The sequence below is a fragment of the Geotrypetes seraphini genome, chromosome 12, assembly GCF_902459505.1.
Source record: "Geotrypetes seraphini chromosome 12, aGeoSer1.1, whole genome shotgun sequence".
Lineage (NCBI taxonomy): Eukaryota > Metazoa > Chordata > Amphibia > Gymnophiona > Dermophiidae > Geotrypetes > Geotrypetes seraphini.
The window spans coordinates 47,284,973-47,306,209 of NC_047095.1; the positions used below are offsets into that span (position 1 = coordinate 47,284,973).

At 43.3% G+C, this 21,237-nt stretch overlaps 1 protein-coding gene across 1 annotated transcript in view; it reads right to left on the bottom strand.

Annotated features, from left to right (window-relative positions):
• Window positions 1-21,237, bottom strand: part of CACHD1 (cache domain containing 1) — a 389,271-nt gene that overhangs the window by 86,669 nt on the left and 281,365 nt on the right. Inside the window, exons 16-19 of the mRNA XM_033916184.1 lie at window positions 19,466-19,576; window positions 11,353-11,475; window positions 769-868; window positions 561-677 (exon numbers count right to left, since the gene is read on the bottom strand). Of these exons, the coding sequence (XP_033772075.1) occupies window positions 561-677; window positions 769-868; window positions 11,353-11,475; window positions 19,466-19,576 (451 nt within the window). The remainder of the gene's footprint in view (window positions 1-560; window positions 678-768; window positions 869-11,352; window positions 11,476-19,465; window positions 19,577-21,237) is intronic.

Here is a 21,237-nt window from a genome sequence, read left to right on the forward strand (position 1 = left end):
ATTGCACATTGAATTGTTATTTTACACAGCTTTAAAAAAATTCTAAAAAAAGTTGAAAGAAAATTTTTTTTTGAGTAGTGAGGGAATTTTTTGATTAGTGATAAGTTAGGTCACGTCAGTTTATGAAGGTTCTGGATCAATGAAAGATATCCACGCCACGAATTCCTATTTGGATGATAGTTTCTATGATCCTTGGAGTGGCAATTCTGAGATTCTTTCCTTCATTTATTTAAACCTTTTAGATAGAGGTTTCTCAATTTAATTAACCTTTTGTGGACCTGGAACATCCTTGCCATGGTCTCCATGCAGGAAATACAAGACTGAGCACTTATTAACACTAAAAAATATTTATTGGGGGAAACAAAAAAAAAATATATATATATATATTAATTAACAAATAAGTGATAAGAAAGCTGGTAATTTGATTTTTGATAAGATAATCCTGAAACATCTAGTCTTGACTAAACACTTCAACAGAAAAAATACCAGTGAACATATTACAACTAAATCAACCAGAATCATCATAAACAAACAAACCTTCATTTAGTTCAAATGCTTACCACTAGACTAGTGTTAAATTTATAAAACCTCTGGACTGTTCGGTCACTGAAACTATTGCAAAGATTTTTCTTTACAAAGTTAGGATGGTTCAGGATATCATTTGCCACCAAAGGCTCCTGTGAAAATAAAACAAGTTACCCAGGATTTATACCCAACTGTGCAATATACATTCTTTAGCCATTTGGCACATACTGGTGGAAGTCATACCTTGTGTGTAATATGTTGTTGTTCAACAGGGGCATGGCCTTTGGGGTCTATAAGGGTCGGGTGTGCCACAAGATAACCTCTGTCCTCCATAATAAAGCACCTGGTCAAGAGACACAAGCAATAAATATGTTTTGCTAAAATAAATGCTAATCTGCATAAATTTAAGTGTCTAAAATTCAAATCCAGCATGGTTGTCTGAACAATCATCTGTCAAAGATAATTTAAATAATTATTTATTATTTTGTCTATCACATCCTGTTTTTAAGTTATACGTCAGTTTATGTTTATATCATTTTCATCAATAACGCTACCGTGAAGCGTCAATATTTTACTGATTCTGTAACACAATATTGCATTTTAGGACAGTTCTTCGATCACATATACCAATAATTTGAAAGTTTATACTAAAAAGTGATTGTGCTGCCTTTTCTAGTTGTGAATTTTTATATTTTGTTTGTTTTTATCTAAGATATTATAATTATTATTAACAGACGAGGTTGTGTTAACCATCCTGATAATTTCTGTTATGTCTGCAGACAATTTACTGCACAAGATCAGCGAAAGAATCTGTCCAGCAGACTTCAAAGTACATACAAGTTATTATTTTGGCTGTAAAGTTGGCGACCAAGACAAAGCATGGGCACCTCATGTGTGTTGCACTATCTGTTATTCCAGATTAACACAGTGGCTGAATGGGATAAGAAAGAAGTTGCCTTTCGCTGTATCCATGGGATGGCGTGAAGCTGTGAACCAACAAATCATCACTCAGACTGTTATTTTTGCATGACAAACAATGGCTGGATTCACAAAGAGGAATAAATAAATAAAATTGTGTATCCTGATTGCCCATCAGCAATTAAACCTCATGACTTGGAGAATCCAGTTCCAATTCCTCCTTTCACATCTGCAGCACAATGTGCCGAAAGTTCAGATGAAGAATGTGCCTCTGCTGCTGTGGAGGAGTTGTATGAACCTGAAGTGGATGAAAAACAACCTCACCTGCTAACTCAAAAAGATTTTAATGATCTAGTTAGAGACTTGTCACTGTCAAGGAAGAAAGCAGAATTGTTGGGTTCAAGGCTGAAGCAATGGAATCTTTTAAGGCAGGATAGCAAAATATCTTTTCTCCGTGATCGTCACACCATCCTGACTTCCTTTACCAAATGGAAGGAACCAATTGTTTCTGTACCAATATTAATGGTCTCATGCGTGAACTGGGATATGAACATGTTTCTGAAGAATGGAGACTATTCATTGATTCAAGCAAAGCAAGCCTTAAAGCGGTACTTTTAAACAATGGAAACCAGAAGCCATCCTGTTGCTCATGAAGTTGTTCCTGTTGCTCATGCAGTTGGGTTGAAGGAAATGTATGAGTCGATGGAGACACTTTTAAAACTCACACACTTTGAGAGATCACCGGTGGAACCTCTGTGGTGATCTCTCAAAGTTATGTCACTCCTTCTAGGTCTGCAACTGGGTTACACCAAATAGATGTGCTTCTTGTGTCTTTGGAACAGTCATGATGTCAGCGAAGAATATGGGGAAAGATTTCATCAAGGGAAAGTTCAATCCCAGTATGATGGGAGACTATTGTTAGTTCTTGCAAAGATATACAAATGTACAGTACAAGCGTAAAAGCAAGTCTCTCAAACATTTCTGAACATGCTGACATGGGTTAAGAGAGGAGTAAATATATGCTGTAACATGCCTCCTTATTGTCTTCTGTTTGTTTTCAGAGTAAACTCCTTAACACAAGTTTGATGGGACACAGTTCATACTCGCAATATTGTGCTGATATGGCAAACTGTCTAAAAATCAGTAAAGTTTATCTCTTAAATCTGACGTGCTAGCTGAATTTCAATTATAGATCTGAAATCAGCGCCAATTAACTAACACTTCTTAAGTTCTCAGTAGCAAAGAAAAACTTTTTTGTTGTTGATCAGTGTAATCATAGATCACAGCTATTTCCAGCTTTCAAGCTGCTAAATTACATTTAGTGATCTAAGCCAGTGTTTTTCAACCGCTGTTCCGCGGCACACTAGTGTGCCGCGAGATGTTGCCTGGTGTGCCGCAGGGCCGCCGTGCCCGGAGCTGACAGGGGGCCCGAGGCAGGGGCGCCAGTAGCTCGTCAAGGCAAAGTGAGTCGATCACCCAGGACTCACTTTGTCTTGGCGATCTAATCTATCGAGCCGATAAGTCTTCTTCTCCCCGACGTCAATTCTGCAGTCGGAGAGGAAGTTCGGGCCAGCCAATCGCTGCCTGGCTGGGCGGAACTTCCTCTCCGATTGCAGAATTGACGTCAGGGAGAGCATGCGTCGGCGTCGGCTTTGGGGCCTGTTATCCATTGGTGGGTCCTGTTCCCCGATGGCAGCGGCAGTGGCAGTGGCTTGGGGAACGGCAGGGAGAAAGAAAGAAAGGGGGCAGGTAGGGAAACAGAAGGAAAGAAGAGAAACAGAAAAAAAGAAAGAAAGGTCAGGGAGAGAGGAAGAAAAAGTTGGGGGAGGGAATGAGGTGTGGAGGAGAGAAAGCATACAGGCTGATAGAAGGGAAGAAAGATTGGATGCACAGTCAGAAGAAGAAAGTGCAACCAGAAATCACCAGACAAGGTAGGAAAAATGATTTTATTTTAAATTTAGCAAAGTGGAGGCAGTATTACCACAGTTTTCAAAGGAATTTGCCCAAATAACTTAATAGTTAACTGGGTAAATTCCCAGAGATGAAAACTTCCCTTCACTTACTATGCACAGTTCTGAATTTATATCTGCTGTCTATATTTTACAATATGGTCACCTTTTACTAAACCGCAATAGTGGTTTTTAGCGCAGGGAGCCTATGAGCGTCAAGAGCAGCGCTGGACATTCAGCGCAGCTCCCTGCGCTAAAAACTGCTATTGTGGTTTAATAAAAAGGATGGAGGGTATATTTGTCTATTTTTGTATGCTATAAAAACCAAATACAGAGAGAGACTGAGAGCTGTTGACGAAGAGCTACGTGTGTGTCTTTCTTCGATTCCAGCCAGAATATCAGCTTTGTGTTCAGCCAAACAGGCCCAGGTTTCGCACTGAATAAAGTATTTTATAATTTTTATTTCATAATAAAGTAATTATAAAATACTTTCTTTGTGTTTATTTGATTCCTATTCAAGAGAATTACTTTATATATAGTCAATATAGGCAGAGAGTTAAATTTTTTAACATTTTCTAATGGTGGTGTGCCTCGTGATTTTTTTCATGAAACAAGTGTGCCTTTGCCCAAAAAAGGTTGAAAAACACTGATCTAAGCCAATTAATGTGCAAGGCACATTAAGACCAATTTTCAAAATTCACTACTTCCCAAATCTTTATCCAATAAGACCCCATTTTAACCCTTAAAAATTTGCATTACCTCAGAGAATGATAAAAATAAAATACCAGACTCCACTCCCATCTCTCTCCAATTATTCAAGAATGAACAGCTTCAGTAACAATGGTCAGCAGAGGATCCTGCGTGTCAGTATGTGCTCATACATCCCAGTATAATAGAAAGCCCACAAAGGAGGAGATATTCACAGACTTATAGACCCCCATTCCTCCTGCCACTACAGGCCATAGAACAAAGAGAGGGGAGCAACTCCGTTTCTATGACTTCATCTTTGGTCCCAATTCAGTGATTTTGAAACCACAGATTCAACTAGCAACTTTTGGTAGTTAACTGGTGAAACTGTATGGCTTTATGCATAGAGCTGATCAGTCAAAGGGGGAGCAAGTAGGAGATATGCAGCATTGTTAGTGCCACATTCTGCCTTAACCAGCTAAATTTGGCCAAATATAGGCACTGCAATAGCAGATCTAAATGTAACCAGCCAGTCAAAGAAACAAGTTTTGCAACCCCGCCTCAATTGTTGGATGGGATGCATTGTGATTGCTGTGTTAGTCCAGGGTCCCTCTCCTGCAGCTATTATCAATTTTTTTAATTCATTTCTATAAGTAGGTGCCCGAGTGTTATGTGGCAAGAGCCTATTCTAAAATGGCATCTAGTCCTGCGGAATACTAGTATAACCTGGTATCGGCATGCCTTACCTGTAGTTACACCTGCCATAAACCTGGCATAGTGGTAGTTGCATAAACTCAGCAAGGGCAGAATTCTGTAAGTTATGCACTTAAACGGGAGCCCTGCTCATGTTCCACCCATGCATATGCCCGCTTGCATTTATGTGCAATGCAACTTATGAGCACTGATACAGGGCACCATGCTGGTACATTCATAGGTAAATACTTATATGCATAAATGTTAGTATTCTACACATTTACATGTGTAAATGTGGGTGCTAGTTAAAGAACTGCTCTTATTACAAGTGGGTGATTTTTTAAAGAAACAAAGCCTTCTATTTTCATCTACAATAAATTAGGTCTGATAACTTAAGAACTTCAGTCAGCAGGGTATTTCAAATCTATGGGTCAATAAACAAAACATGACTACTAATTCCAGTCAATTTTGCTAGTTTCAATGAAGTAGCTTCCAAACATTCTTGATCATGTGGAACAGAGAATTATGATTGCTGTATTACTTCACTAACATGTGGAGAGGCATTTTCAATATGAAATCTCAATCCGAGTTTACACATTCTAGTAAAAACATCCAAATATCCGGTAGAGAAAATGGTCATTTTCAAACCAGAAAAAAAGTCTATCCTTTTTTTTTTTGAGAGAGTCACCTATATGTTGGTACAATAGGTTTTGGATGGGTTTTGAAGGACTCACACTTTCTACCACAAGTGTACTACTTAAGAGTGGGATATGACTTGAGTCCCCTTCTCTATAGTCCACTGCACTGACCATTAGGCTACTCCAGAAACCTGCTGCTCTAAGAGGAATGGCCACATCTGAAGCTGTTTTATAGATTAGTATGTACTCTTTTATTCACATCTTTGGGAGGTGGGATGGAGTCAGTGACCGCTGGGGAAGTAAGGAGGGGCCATGCCTTCAAGCCACATAGTAAAAATGTGCTTCTACTACCTAAAATTACTGCAGGAATTAAAATCTGTGCTGACTGCAGATAATCTAAAAAAAACAAATTCATGCTTTCATTACTAGTTGGCTAGATTACTGTAACACATTATTTTTAGGGTCAAGCATAGTCAACCTCTCCTGCCTATATCAATACAAAACACTACGGTTAGGCTTCTAACAGGTGCATGCAGTATTGACCACATTATGCCAGTACTTTTCAAATAACATTGGCTGCCAATAACCAAATGAACAGAATTTAAGCTGCTTTGTCTAGTCTTCAAAGCCTGGCATCGACATCTTCCACAGTATTTGTACAAGAAACTGGCCAGATATCAACCTAATAGAACTCTAAGATCATTTCAACATAACCGATTTGAAGTCCCAGGCCTGAGAGACAATAAAGTACAATCAACTAGAAAAAGAGCCTTTTCATATAAAGGTCCTTATCTATGGAACTCCATACTTCAAGGATTCATTGAAGAAATCCCCTATCTTTCCTTTTGGAAACAAATGAAATCAACTCTGTTCCACCAACACTATGGAACCCTATGCGATTACTCGCCATAGTCTGCATATATCTGCATAGTCTTACGTTGCCTTTTTGTATGCCTAAGTATACACAGTACATCTCTTTCTTCTCTTCATATTTCTCTAGCATGCATTTAAATACTTCTTACATAGATACTGTAATTAGATTGTGAGCCCACTGGGACAAAGAACATTTTCTAATGATTGAAAATGTAACTCTCATTTCTAATGTACAGTGGAACCTCAGAATCCGAATACCCCAGAACTCGAACAACTTGGAATTCGAACTTTAAAAAAAAAAAAAAAAAAATTAAATTTTGCCCCGGAATCCGAACGCTGTTTTGGAATCCGAACGTACGGGAACTGCAAGCGTTGCTTAGCCCAAAGCTTCCCCTCTGATGCAGCTTCCTGTTTCTGCCTGGGAGGAAAGCTTTGGACTAAGCACTGCTTGCAGTTGCCGTTGCTGATCTTGCTGCCTATGCCGGTGGGGGGGCCCAATATTGCTGTCTATGCTGGTGGAGGGCCCGATCTTGCTGCCTCTGCCAGGGGGACCTGATCTTGCTGTCTATGCCGGAGGGGGGCCCAATCTTGCTGTCTATGCTGGTGGGGAGCCCAATCTTGCTGCTTCTGCCAGGGGGACCCGATCTTGCTGCCTTTGTTAAATTTATTGGAAAACCTGAGTTTGTGGGACCAAGGAAAGGATTAATCCAGTTTCTATTATTTTCAATGGGAAAAATTGTCTTGGAACTCAAATGTGATTCTGGAATGGATTAAGTTCGGATTCCAAGGTACAATAATAATAACAGCTTATATACCGCAATACTGTGAAGTTCTATGCGGTTTACAGAAGATTAAGCAAAGGTAACAAATTGAATTGACTTTAAGAGGGGAGGAAGAAAGAGAATTAATAGGACAGGAAATTCATTAGTATTAGTATTGTAAAACGCTTAATACTCATGTACAAGAAGTATATCAAATATAATCAATCCAATCCAAGCCTCCAGTGTTCATCTGGTCAGTTTGGACATTTTTTTGGCAATTATTTGTTATTGAAACAGGTCTAGATTCTAACGTACAAACTGTACTCTGGACATTTTCTGTAATATTCCATTATTGTAGAAAACATCTAAGCTATATACCCGCCCTAATCCCACCCAAACCACACCTCAACCATGCCCCCCTGAGATTTAGACGCACTGAAAACAGCATAGAAAGCAGTCTTAAAAAATGTGATTTGAAAATGGCAATTTGGATATTTTAGCAAACAAAACATCCAGATGCCACTTTATGCCATTTTTGGATGTTTTTCTCTTTTGAAAATGAATCCCATTTTAACATAGTACTGTATAGTATATACTCGAATATAAATTGAGATTTTGGGCCAAAAAAATGGCCCAAAACTGAGGATCTCAGTTTATATTTGAGCCACTACTTGACCACTTGCGTGGCTGTCCTCTTCTTCCTCCTCCACTCAACCCCCGATGACCACCAGTGCTGTGCATTGCTATACGCTGCTCCCCCCCCAATGAATATCAGCACCACTGTCGATTATTGAGGCCCCTAACCAATGAATAGAGCACCACTAACCTACTTATCACTCCCTCTCCAGTCAGTAGCTTACCAATTATAGACACATAGAAACATGATAGCAGAAAAAGACCAAATGGCCCATCCAGTCTGTCCATCCCCAGTAACCATTATTTCTTCATCTTTCTAAGAGATCCCACGTGACTATCCCAGGCTTTCTTGAAATCAGACACGGTCTCTGTCTCCACCACCTCTACCGGATGACTGTTCCAACACATCTACCACCCTTTCTGTAAAATAGTATTTCTTTAGATTACTCCGTCCTGAGCCTATCACCTCTTAACTTCATCCTATGCGCCCTCTCATTCCAGAGCTTCTTTTCAAATGAAAGAGACTCGACTTATGTGCATTTACGCCACGTAGGTATTTAAATGTCTCTCAAGAAAAAAAATCAGTAGTAACAATCCAATAACAATAATTTACAAAATGTTACTCACCAGCAGTGGGTTTTACCTAAAAGATCCAAGCAGATTAAGAGTGAATGAGGACGGCACTTACAGTGCAGCTGAAGCGTTTTGCACCATGCGTCAGAGCTAAGTCTAACTTTTCTTCAATTTCAAGTTTATGAGTGCACAACAGTGGGATATTATCCTTGTTAGCTCTTGACATTTTTGTGGGTGTGAGTTTTTTATGTCGATGACAATAGAAACGCCGGCTTGAAATTGCTTTTGATTGCTGCATGAATAATTTATCTTGAGGCTTTTTCTCCACCCTTTTGATTAATGTGGATCTTTTAGGTAAAACCCACTGCTAGTGAGTAAAATATTGTTATTTAAATGTCTCTATCATATCTCCCCTCTCCCACCTTTCCTCTAAAGTATACATATTGAGATCTTCAGTCAATACTTTGAAAATCAAGCAGAGTTTTGAATTCAACATGCTGAGCAATGGGAAGCCAATGAAAGCCAAACAAAATTGGCAGTACAGTTCAACATAACTTACAATTTTGTTAACAGCATAACAGTAAAATGACCAAAATTATACACATAAATATGATGAATAAGGTAAATTTAAAATCAGCAAACAAACTTAATAGGACTACCATGAAACAGTATTTTGATTTCATGATCTTTCTCCATAAGGTTCCTCTATGTTTATCCCATGTTTTTGAATTCTATCACAGTTTTTCCCTACCACTTCCTAAGGGAGGGTACGCTAGGCATGTACTACCCTTTCCATTAAAAAGTATTTCCTGATGTTATTCCTAAGTTTACCACTATGCAACCAAAATTCATGTCCTCTGGTCCAAACATTTCCCCATCCCCGAAAAAGATCTGTTTATATCTGTATCATATCTTCCATCATATCTGTTTATATCATATCATATCTTAATCATATCTTCCATGTGTCTCCTTCCCTCTAAGATAGTGACTCACAAACTTTGACAAGCCACAATACACTAAACATGGTGGCCTTGGCTTTAGGTTTCAAGTTTCAAGTTTTATTAATTTTGATATACCAACCATCAAGTTAATATCTGGCTGGTTAACAATATGTTTAAAAGAAAGAGAAATTATACAAAACTAAAAAAAAGAGGCATTGTGTATATACATATAACATCACAAGACGAACTAGATGGTGAGGATAAAAGGGAAGGGAGGGTGAAGTTACATATTTGAGAAGAAATTGGAGATAGTAGGGTAAGGATAAAACATAGGCATCCGGAAGTACATAGATGTCGATGGAAATGAAGATGTGCGGAGAGAGAGGCGCTGGTGCCGGCTCACTGCCTACAGGACATGCCTTTCGCTGTGAGAGGCACGACCTGTAGGCAGTCAGACGGTGCCTTTCCTCCTCCCCGGCATTTTGCAGCACACCTGGAATCTCAGGCAGCACACAGTTTGCGATACACTGCTCTAAGATATACATATTTATATACACACTAGTGTTTTAGCCCGTTACATTAACGGGTGCTAGAGTAGATGTCAGTCTGTCTGTTTTTTTTTTTTAATTTGTCTCTCTCTCCTTGGACACTGTCATTCTTTCTGTCTGTGTCTCTCCCTGGCTCCCTGTCTGTCTATCTTTATTTCTAACTCTATCATCTTCCCTCAATCCTGCATGTGGCCTTTTTTCTTTCTCCTTCCCACTTCCTTCCAACGGCTGCTCCCCCTGTCCTCCACACTTCCATTAAGTGTCTGTCTCCCTCTCTCTACCCCTTCCATCTACTGTTCACCCTCTGTCTTGCCCCTTCCATTCACTGCCCTCTCTTCTCTTTCCATCCAGTGTCTGCCCTCTCTCTCTCTCTCTGTTCCATATGGCATCTCCTCCTTCCTTTTCCCTTGGTCTGGCATGCCTTCCTCCTTCCATGCCCTGCCATCTCTTCTTCCCTCCAAGCCATTCTCTCCCCCTCTGCTCCCTTTCCTCCTTGAACTTCATTGGGCAGCAGCAGCAGCATTCACAATTCATTGCTGTTGCTGGCTTCAGGTCTTCCTCTCTGGCAGGTCCTGTCTTCATGAAAACAGGAAGTAGGCAGGACCCGCCAGAGAGGAAGGCCTGAAGCCGGCAACAGCAGCGAATTGTAAACGCTGCTGCTGCTGCCCGAAGAAGCCAGACCTTGAAGCACCCGAGGCAGACCGTTTCTCTCCCCTCCCAGCCCAACCCCCGCTGACTCTGCTATCTCTCCTTCCCATGCGACCCTCCCAGCGAGATGACCTTAATAACAAACCTCCCTCCAGCATTGGCAGCCGCAGCACGCTAAACAGGCTGCTTCGCGGTTTTCTCCTGCCGTTGAGTCCCTCTGCCATGTCACTGACGCGGCAGAGGGACTCAACGGCAGGAGAAAGCCACGAAGCAGCCTGTTTAGCGTGCTGCGGCTGCCAATGCTGGAGGGAGGTTTCTGCCGGTATGTGCAGAAGTGGTATTGCTCTTAATAAATTGAACAGGTGCGTCTCCTTAGTCGGCCACAGCGCTCGAGTGTGGGCCCGTTGTAAGCGCGTATGCGCTCTCCTGCCTGCCACAGACATATGGAACACGCAGGTAGGAGTGCACATGCGCCGCTTAGGGTTTTATTATAAGAGATATATGAAGGAAAGGGTCATAACTGCAGGAGAAATAAAATTCCTGGACTTGGCTGTTCCCCCTCGGGCTGATCAAAGCTAAGACAGATAAAGTCCTTGGAAAGAGCAGATCTGTCCATGCCATTGCATTCTGGCAATATGAAATTTATTGGCCACAGTTTGTAATTGTACAGTGCTCTGAAAGGAACCAAAGGCCCTGATTACTAACTGAGGATGGTTGTCTTGATGTTCAGGTCAGGTACAAGGGAAAATACATGGAAACAAATGTGCCAGAACTAGATTCAAACAGAAAACCAGAATCCTGAGGCAAGAAGTGCTGGTTTGGTAAAGGATAGAGGGGGTGGGTAAGGGTAGCCATAAACTGGAAATACCCAGAAATGAGAAGTTAAAATGATACTGCTGGGCTATGAAGAAAACAACTGTGTAAAAGCATAAACAGAAAAAAAATAGCATCTGAATCCTTACCTTATTTTGTTACCTCCATCTTGGTTGCAAACTGGTATTAACTCCATCAAAACTTTGTAGAAGTATCTCAGGGTGAAGTCAATACCCATGACAGCCACAGTGTGTCCAGAGGAAACAAGAGCGCTTGTAGGGAAAAAAAGAGCTCATGTTAAAGGTAGAATAGGAAAATCTGAGGTACAGTACTAGAAACATTAATTTGTTTCAATGTAAAGAAACTGCATCATCTAAATATAGTTATCAAAAAATAATGGGCCTGCTATTTGGCAGGACTTATCTGGGCAGGAGAGGCTCCTACCTGGTTAAGTCCTGTACACTGGGTCATCACTGGGTCTGACACCCTCAACATTATCTGAGTAATGCCAGAGAATTCCCAGGACAGTTCCAGAAGTAATCTGGGTACTGCTGATCTTTTAGTGCTGGTACTCAGGTAAGTTAGCATCCTAGCTGTCCCAACTTGCCTAGATAGCTAGCCAGGTACCAGTATTGAATACTGGCAGTACCTGGATAGTTTCTAATGGCCACCAAGTACAAAGAAATTCAGTGCCATTATCCAGGTATGTCCCACATGTAAAGAAATCTCAAAACATCTCTCAAAGTAAAGTTATTGAAGAATCTTCAGAAGTGCCTCTTGCAAGCCCAATCTTTTTCGGCTATGCAAAGATATGAGCACTCACATCATCATCAGACCTGCTTGTGCTCCGTGTCATTTATAAAATGTTTCTTGTGTGATTAAGTGTATATTCTTCAAAAAACTAAGAACGAAATAACTTAGCTTATCTTTGCACAAAAATTCCATCCATGTTGGGAAGGGATCTGTCTATCTGACATGTTCTGCTTCATGGCTTTTTCAAGGAAGTCCCCCCAATTTTTGTCTTTCTCTACACCATCCCAACTCAACCTCTTGACTAAAAGGACAGAAACTCCCTTCCTCCCACCCCCAGATCAAACATCTCTCCCTTTCTCTTCTTTCCTTCCCTCCCTCAGGTCTACTATATCTCTCTTCCCTGGAGTCCATTCTTTCATCCTTTCTTCCCTATCTTCTTCCCATTGTCCAGCAAAGCAGTATACAACTACTACTACTACTCATCATTTCTATAGTGGTGAAAGGCGTATGCAGCACTATACATTTAATATTCAATAGAATGTTCCTGCTCGGAAGAGCTTACAATCAAAATATGGATAGACAGACAGGACATCTCAGGATTGGGGAGTTTCTGGTAAAAGGAATGATACAGTGGGTATAGGTATCTAACAGTGAGTGGGAGTTAAGAACTGAAAGCACCCGAGGGGCAAATACTTAGAACACATCCAGCCTATGCTTAAACCTCTGACATGATCAGAAGGCAAGCTAGCTCCTAGGGGAACAGGACCCCCAAGCCCAAAAAGGGTGGCACATAGCAAGATGGCTCCACAGGTCCACCGAAGTTTCTCTGTGAAGCAACTGTTTGGCTCTGTTGAACTGCATCCAATGAACTTTAAATCACGAAAAAGAAGTAGAGCATATCAGAAAGACTTCTGCATTGATTGCTTGCAGAAATTGAAACTGCAGGGGGCTCTCTCTCTCTCTCTCAGTAGTAGGAAGAGCACATGGTGAGAAAAGTGTTGGATTTCTGCAAGTCCTGGATTGCGGGAATCGATTGGACACCTTGCATATGGAATCCGAAAGGGACATACTAGAACTACAAGTCACTCTCCTTTTCCTACCCAGTGTTTGTTCTCTGCCCACTCTCAATTCCCACCCACCCCCATTTACCTAAAGGTAGCCTTCTGTCGGTCCTTGGCAGTAGCAGCATTGCACATACACTGCCTGCTGCCTGCTCTAAAGCTTTCCATCTGGCCTGTCTCACCACTTCTGACAACACTTCCCAATTCTGCATGGGTGAGTGTGGTACATTGATTAAAGCTACAGGCTCAGCACCCTGAGGTTGTGGGTTCGAACCCATGCTGCTCCTTGTGACCCTGGGTAAGCCACTTTATCCTCCTTTTTCCCGAGGTATATTAGATAGATTGTGAGCCCGCTGGAACAGTCAGGGAAAAATGCTTGCGTACCTGAGTAAATTCATGTAAACCATTCTGAGCTCCCCTGGGAGAATGGTATAAAAAACTGAATGAACAAATAAATAAATAATGTCAAAGGGAAAGCTTCGGAGCAGGACATAAAAAGCGCATGTGCTCCCAGATCGAATTCCAAAAGGCTAAAATAAAGGGACAATAAAATAAAAGATGATCCAAAGTCCCTATATCAAGCTTACAATGCCAGCATCTATTAGATAATGAACTATTCAACTTTTGTAATCTAACTGGGGTCCAAAATGCTCTATGTAAAAGAAAAAAACAAGTTTGCCTCATAGATGCTGACAATGTACATCTTATTCTCCAAGACCAAATTTATGGCCATTGAAATGCTGAAATCTTTATTAGAAAATCCTGTAGCATTACCGTATTTTCACGCAAATAACACGCACCCGTATAAAACGCGCACACGAATATAGCGCGCAGAAATCACGATGATTTGCACAAAAACTTTGATATACCGCGCTCACGGGTATACCGCGCATGCTGCCCGACGCTCCTTTCACCCGCCCTGACTTTCCGTGCGCTGTCCCGACTCTCCGTTCACCCCCCCTGACTTCCGTGCACTGTCCCCCCTTGAAGGTCTGTCCCCATCCTGAAAGCCTGATGCCCCCCCCCCGACGTCCGATACATCCCCCCCCCCTCCCCCCGAAGGACCGCCGACTCCCCAACAATATCGGGCCAGGAGGGAGCCCAAATCCTCCTGGCCACGGCGACCCCCTAACCCCACCCCGCACTACATTACGGGCAGGAGGGATCCCAGGCCCTCCTGCCCTCGACGCAAACCCCCCTCCCCCCCAAGAACCTCCGACCGCCCCCCAGCCGACCCGCGATCCCCCTGGCGACCCCCACGACCCCCCCACCCCCCTTCCCCGTACCTTTAGTAGTTGGCCGGACAGACGGGAGCCAAACCCGCCTGTCCGGCAGGCAGCCAACGAAGGAATGAGGCCGGATTGGCCCATCCATCCTAAAGCTCCGCCTACTGGTGGGGCCTAAGGCGCGTGGGCCAATCAGAATAGGCCCTGGAGCCTTAGGTCCCACCTGGGGGCGCGGCCTGAGGCACATGGTCGGGTTGGGCCCATGTGCCTCAGGCCGCGCCCCCAGGTGGGACCTAAGGCTCCAGGGCCTATTCTGATTGGCCCATGCGCCTTAGGCCCCACCAGTAGGCGGAGCTTTAGGATGGATGGGCCAATCCGGCCTCATTCCTTCGTTGGCTGCCTGCCGGACAGGCGGGTTTGGCTCCCGTCTGTCCGGCCAACTACTAAAGGTACGGGGAAGGGGGGTGGGGGGGTCGTGGGGGTCGCCAGGGGGATCGCGGGTCGGCTGGGGGGCGGTCGGAGGTTCTTGGGGGGGAGGGGGGTTTGCGTCGAGGGCAGGAGGGCCTGGGATCCCTCCTGCCCGTAATGTAGTGCGGGGTGGGGTTAGGGGGTCGCCGTGGCCAGGAGGGTTTGGGCTCCCTTCTGGCCCAACTACCAAAGGTATGGGGAAGGGGGGTGGGGGGGTCGTGGGGGTCGCCAGGGGGATCGCGGGTCGGCTGGGAGGCGGTCGGAGGTTCTTGGGGGGGAGGGGGGTTTGCGTCGAGGGCAGGAGGGCCTGGGATCCCTCCTGCCCGTAATGTAGTGCGGTGTGGGGTTAGGGGGTCGCCGTGGCCAGGAGGGTTTGGGCTCCCTTCTGGCCCGATATTGTCGGGAAGTCGGCGGTCGTTCGGGGTGGGGGTGCGAGTGGTCCTGCCGGGGGGGGGGGGATGTATCGGATGTCGGGGAGTCGGCCGGGCAAGAGGGCTTGGGCTCCCTCTTGCTCCGATCGTGGATGCGGGTGGGAGCGCGTGCGAGCGGTCGTTCTGGGTGGGGGTGCGAGTGGTCCTGCCGGGGGGGGGGATGTATCGGACGTCGGGGAGTCGGCCGGGCAAGAGGGCTTGGGCTCCCTCTTGCTCCGATCGTGGATGCGGGTGCGGATGGGAGCGCGTGCGAGCGGTCGTTCGGGGTGGGGGTGCGAGCGGGTCCTGCTGGGGGGGTGAATCGGGCGTCGGGCGGGGTGGGAACTATGTTTTAAAACTTTGGTATACCGCGCTCACGCATATAACGCGCGAGGGGTATGCGCGGTAGGTAAAAACGCGTATAACGCGCGCGTTATATGCGTGAAAATACGGTAACTTATGATACTGTGATATTTGGCATGTCTATGAGGAAAAAGAGTCAGATATCGGCAAGCAACAACAAACTTTTATTGATTATGATAGGAGTTACCATTCAACATATTACTAACAATTGGAAAGACCATAGCAGACTTAACTTCAATTTCTGGTGGAATTCACTATGTCATTTATATAAAATGGAACGTTCAATAGCGGTACAAAATGGAAATTATAAAAATTTTATTAAAATATGGGAGCCATTAACATTGTTTTGTAATGAATAAATGCCATTTTTTTCTTTTGAAAATAAATCATTTAAGGAGGGATGGGGGGAGGGATTCTACATTTGAAGAGAGGGTAAAAATGAATTAAGAAAAATAGTGTTGGGAGGGAGGGTGGGTTATGGGTTTATATATATATACAATTGTTATTATCTTGATGGATTTATCAAGTGTTGTTTTTTGAGCAAAATGTATGATTTTTATTTTACACTTGTTGAATGATTAAAAAGGAATAAAGAATTAAAAAAAAAAAAAAAAAAAGCGCATGTGCAATGCTGCTGCTGCTGAAGAGCAACAGAAGACCACCTTAAAAGAAAGACCATTGCTAGGGGGTGGGAATGATGCTGAAACACGGGTGGAGGGAAAGATGCTGGATCACATGGTTGAAAGTGGAAGATAGCAGAAGAAATGTTTGGAGGAGACAAGAAACGCTGCAATGTGATTAATATTCTTAATCACAAAAAGCATTAATCACAAAGTTGCTTGCAATTAATTTGCAGCCTTAAAATAAATGAACATAAGAACATAAGCAATGCCTCTGCTGGGTCAGACCTAAGGTCCATCATGCCTAGCAGTCCGCTCACGCGGCGGCCCAACAGGTCCAGGACCTGTGCAGAAATCCTCTATTTATACCCTTCTATCCTCTTTTCCAGCAGGAAACTGTCCAATCCTTTCTTAAATCCCAGTACCGTACTCTGCCCTATTACATGCTGCCCTATTACATACGTGTCCACCACACGTTGGGTAAAGAAGAATTTCCTAGCATTTGTTTTGAATCTGTCCCCTTTCAACTTTTCCAGATGCCCTCTTGTTCTTTTATTATTTGACGGTTTGAAGAACCTTTCCTTCTCTACTCTCTCTATGCCCTTCATGATCTTATAAGTCTCTATCATATCCCCTCTAAGTCTTCTCTTCTCCAGGGAAAAGAGACCCAGTTTCTCCAATCTCTCAGCGTATGGAAGGTTTTCCATCCCTTTTATCAGACGTGTCACTCTCCTCTGAACCCTCTCGAGTATCGCCATATCCTTCTTAAGGTACGGCGACCAATATTGGACGCAGTATTCCAGATGCAGGCGCACCATCGCCCGATACAACGGCAGGATAACTTCTTTCGTCCTGGTTGTGATACCCTTCTTGATTATACCTAGCATTCTATTTGCTTTCTTAGCGGCCGCTGCGCACTGTGCCGTCGGCTTCATTGTCATGTCCACCATTACCCCTAAGTCCCTTTCCTGGGTACTCTCATTCAATAACATCCCTCCCATCGTATAATTGTACCTCAGGTTTCTGCTTCCCACATGTAATACTTTACATTTCTCAACGTTGAACTTCATCTGCCATCTCGTCGCCCATTCCCCTAGTTTGTTCAGGTCCCTTTGCAATTCTTCGCAGTCCTCTTTAGTCCGAGCTCCACTGAATAGTTTGGTGTCGTCTGCAAATTTTATTGTCTCACACGTTGTCCCTATTTCTAGATCATTTATGAATATATTAAATAGTAGTGGCCCGAGCACCGAGCCCTGCGGAACACCACTTGTGACCCTCTTCCAGTCCGAGTAGTGGCCCTTCACCCCTACCCTCTGTTTCCTACCCGCCAACCAGTTTCTGATCCATCTATGTACATCTCCGTCCACCCCATGGTTCTTCAGTTTCCGGAGTAGACACTCGTGAGGCACCTTGTCAAAGGCTTTTTGGAAAGCTAGGCATACGATGTCTATGGGGTCTCCTTTGTCCATCCGTTTGTTGATTCCTTCGAAGAAGTGCAATAAGTTAGTTAAGCACGATCTCCCCCTGCAGAAACCATATTGGCTTGGTTTCAGAAGTTCGTTTCTTTCCAAATGTTCATCGATGTTTTCTTTTATCAGCGCTTCCGCCGTTGTCCCCGGAACCGAGGTCAGACTCACCGGTCTGTAGTTTCCCGGGTCACCTCTTGATCCCTTTTTAAAGATGGGCGTGACGTTGGCTATTTCCAATCCTCTGGTATCACACCTGTTTTCAGGGATAGGTTGCAAACTTGCTGCAGTAGTTCCGCTATCTCCTTCTTTAATTCCTTCAGAACCTTTGGATGGATTCCGTCCGGACCCGGGGATTTGTCAGTTTTTAGTTTTTCTATCTGCCTGCGCACATCTTCAAGGCTCACTTCCATGGATGTTAATTTTTCTGCTTGATTTCCATTGAAGAATTGCTCAGGTTCCGGTATGTTGTTGTGTCTTCGTTCATAAATACAGACGAAAAGAATATGTTAAGTCTTTCCGCGACTTCTTTCTCCTCCTTCACTACCCCCTTCCTGTCTCCATCATCCAGCGGTCCCACCTCCTCCCTAGCTGGCTGTTTCCCTTTAACATATCTGAAGAACGGTTTGAAATTTCGTGCCTCCCTGGCTAGCCTCTCTTCATACTCTCTTTTGGCTTTTCGAACCACTCGGTGACATTCTTTTTGATACTTCCTGTGCTCCTTCCAGTTCCCCTCAGTTTTGTCCTTGAAATAAAACCTAATCTAAACCCTGGTTTTGCAAATGGCATTGTGATTTTTTTGCACATACTGGAGTGATTGCTGCATGGTCTTCATCTTTTAGAAGCAATCTGACATACTTAACAGGAAGATCTTTCAGAATATAAAAACTTCATAATCATACAAAAGAAAATCAGAACAAGCAGGATTTAATAATGCTGATCCTTTAAACATGATTTTTCTATTACTGCTCTTTTAAATATTAATGCTTTTCTAACTGTCTGGTTTCAGAAGCCTAACTCTCATCACTGGATGTTTACTATGTTGTGTAGTCCAGAAAACGTTACTGAAAACAATCTCTTTTTCTACGGGGTATTGATTTCTTGTTTTTCTTTCTTAGTGCAAATATAGATGGAGGAAGAATAATTCCATAAACAGTGGTACCTCGGTTTACGAGTGCACCGGTTTGTGAGTATTTTGCAAGATGAGCAAAACATTTGCAAAATCAACGCCTCAGAAACCGAGCTTGCCTCAATTTGTGAGAGGCGCCCCCCGCGATCTGGCACCCTCCCCACCGCGATCCGGCATCCCCCCGCTCGCATTGCACCCCCACCCCCCTGCGATCTGAAATCCCCCAGCACCCACCCGAACACGCTGCTTACCCCCATCTGGCACCGGCACCAACGCACAGGACATTCCGGTGCCCGAAGATCTGCGTCCTCTTCTTTGCTGGGCCTTGAGCATCTGCACATGCTCAAGGCCTTCAAGTTCACGCTCTCTATTTACCAGTACTTTAGATCCAGAATAAAAATTTAAAGCCTAATATTAGTAAGAGCTGGAGCTAGAGTAGGAATCATAGTCATAGATTTGGTATATTGCTTCCACACAGCCCTGGAAAGAACATATCTGGTTCTTATGCCTCAGCCCTCCCTCTGCTCTTCTCTCCACACAGCATAGTTTCTGTAAGATTTATTTATAACTTTTATATCCTGCTTACACCTAAGTGGCTCACAAGATGCACAAAAGGTCCTGCAAAGCAGCTGAATCACCTTTAACAATAACTATCACTTGATCATAAAATGACACGTACACATATCATCATACTCATCTATTCATTAATGTCAGTGGATGTACTAAAGATTATATAATCTAGGAAAACAGATGAACACAATCCTACCTGGAAGAATGGACAGTATGACTAATTGTGACCACATAGCCAGCCCCTCCAACATCCAGATAAGGCCCAGTAAAACTAATTAATCCTGGGTTAGCCAGTGCATGCAGATACCTAGGATACACAAAGAAATAATACTGTATATTTAAATATAAAAGCCAATCCCCCCCCAGTGCCAGTTCTTAACAGGAACAACAAATTTATCTATTCAAGATATTTTTATACATAATTTACTTCAGTGGGAGGGAAAAGACAGACATTTCAGAATAACTTGCCAGGTACTTCAAAAACATTTATAGTTCACTTTCCCGTAGCATCTTATTTTAGGGATAAAACTACCCCCAATAAGAGCAATTTCTAAATGTCATTAGCCCAACAGCTATGTGAAAACTGCCCATCCTGCTGGTGAGTAAAAGCAAGTGCTGATTATTCCTTGAATTGGTGTTCCTGTCAGGGAACTGTTGTTTTGCTTTGATTGTGGTTACTTTGTGCACACATCTCCCTCCACTAGAAACAGCCATCTATTTTGCTTAATGGTTAAGTTAGCTCATAGCTGCTCTCTTTCTTACTTAGCTACTGCCCCCCTCCCTACAATGTGACCCCTACATTTATGAAGTTGCAGTGGCACACAAATAAGTATAAAATTTACCAGCAACAAGACTCCTCCCCCTACAAAACTGAATTTGGCAACAAGCAGGAAATAAATCAAAGGAAATAAATACACGGTTGAGTCACATTATTATGACCATTGCCTACCTCTGATGGCAGGGACACACAGTCAATGAATGAATGCAAACATTGCGCGCAGTCTATGTGGGTATATAAAATGGGATGTCAGCAAGTTGCCAATATAGCAACCGTAGCTGTCATGGGGAAAAAAGTAAAATTTATCAGACACTGAAAAAGGCATTATCGTCAGTTATGGGCTAAAGGCATAAGCATTTCAGAAACGGTGGAGTTTGTGAACTGTTCATGGACTGCTGTCCGAAGAAATTGATGGAGAAATGATGGACGAGATTAAACGCAACTGCAAGGGAGGCAATGCAGTTATCATGGGTGACTTCAATTATCCAGGGCTAGACTGGAACCTAGGCATCTCTGGCTGCAGTAGGGAGACCATGTTCCTGGATACTGTAGGCGATTGCTTCCTGGAACAACTTGTCAAAGAAAATACGAGAGAAAATGCAATTCTGGACTTAATTCTAAATGGACTACGAGGACCGGCGCAAGGTGTAGAAGTAGAAGGGATGCTGGGAAGCAGTGATCACAATATGATCCGCTTCAACCTGGACACAGGGGCAAAACATCGATCCAGAACGACGGCCACAGCACTGAACTTCCAAAAAGGGAATTACGAAGGGATGAGACTCATGATGGGGAAGAAAATTAAGAAGAGGATAAGCACTGTAAAAATGCTACAGCAAGCATGGTCCCTTTTTAAGGACACAGTCACTAAAGCGCAAAATCTATATATACTGCATATCAATAAGAGATCCAAGAGGAAAAAGAACAAGGAACCGGCGTGGCTCACTGTAGCAGTGAAGGAAGCGATCAGAGACAAGAAGACTTTGTTTAATGAATGGAAAAGGTCAAAAATGGATGAAACTGGACAAAAGCACAAACAACATCAAAGCAGGTGCCATAAGGCTGTAAGAGGGGCCAAAAGAGACTGCGAGGAAAAAATAGCCAAGGAGGCAAAAAACTTCAAGCTGTTTTTTCGGTATATTAAGGGGAAATGACCAGCGAAGGAAGCGGTAGGGCTGTTGGATGACCAT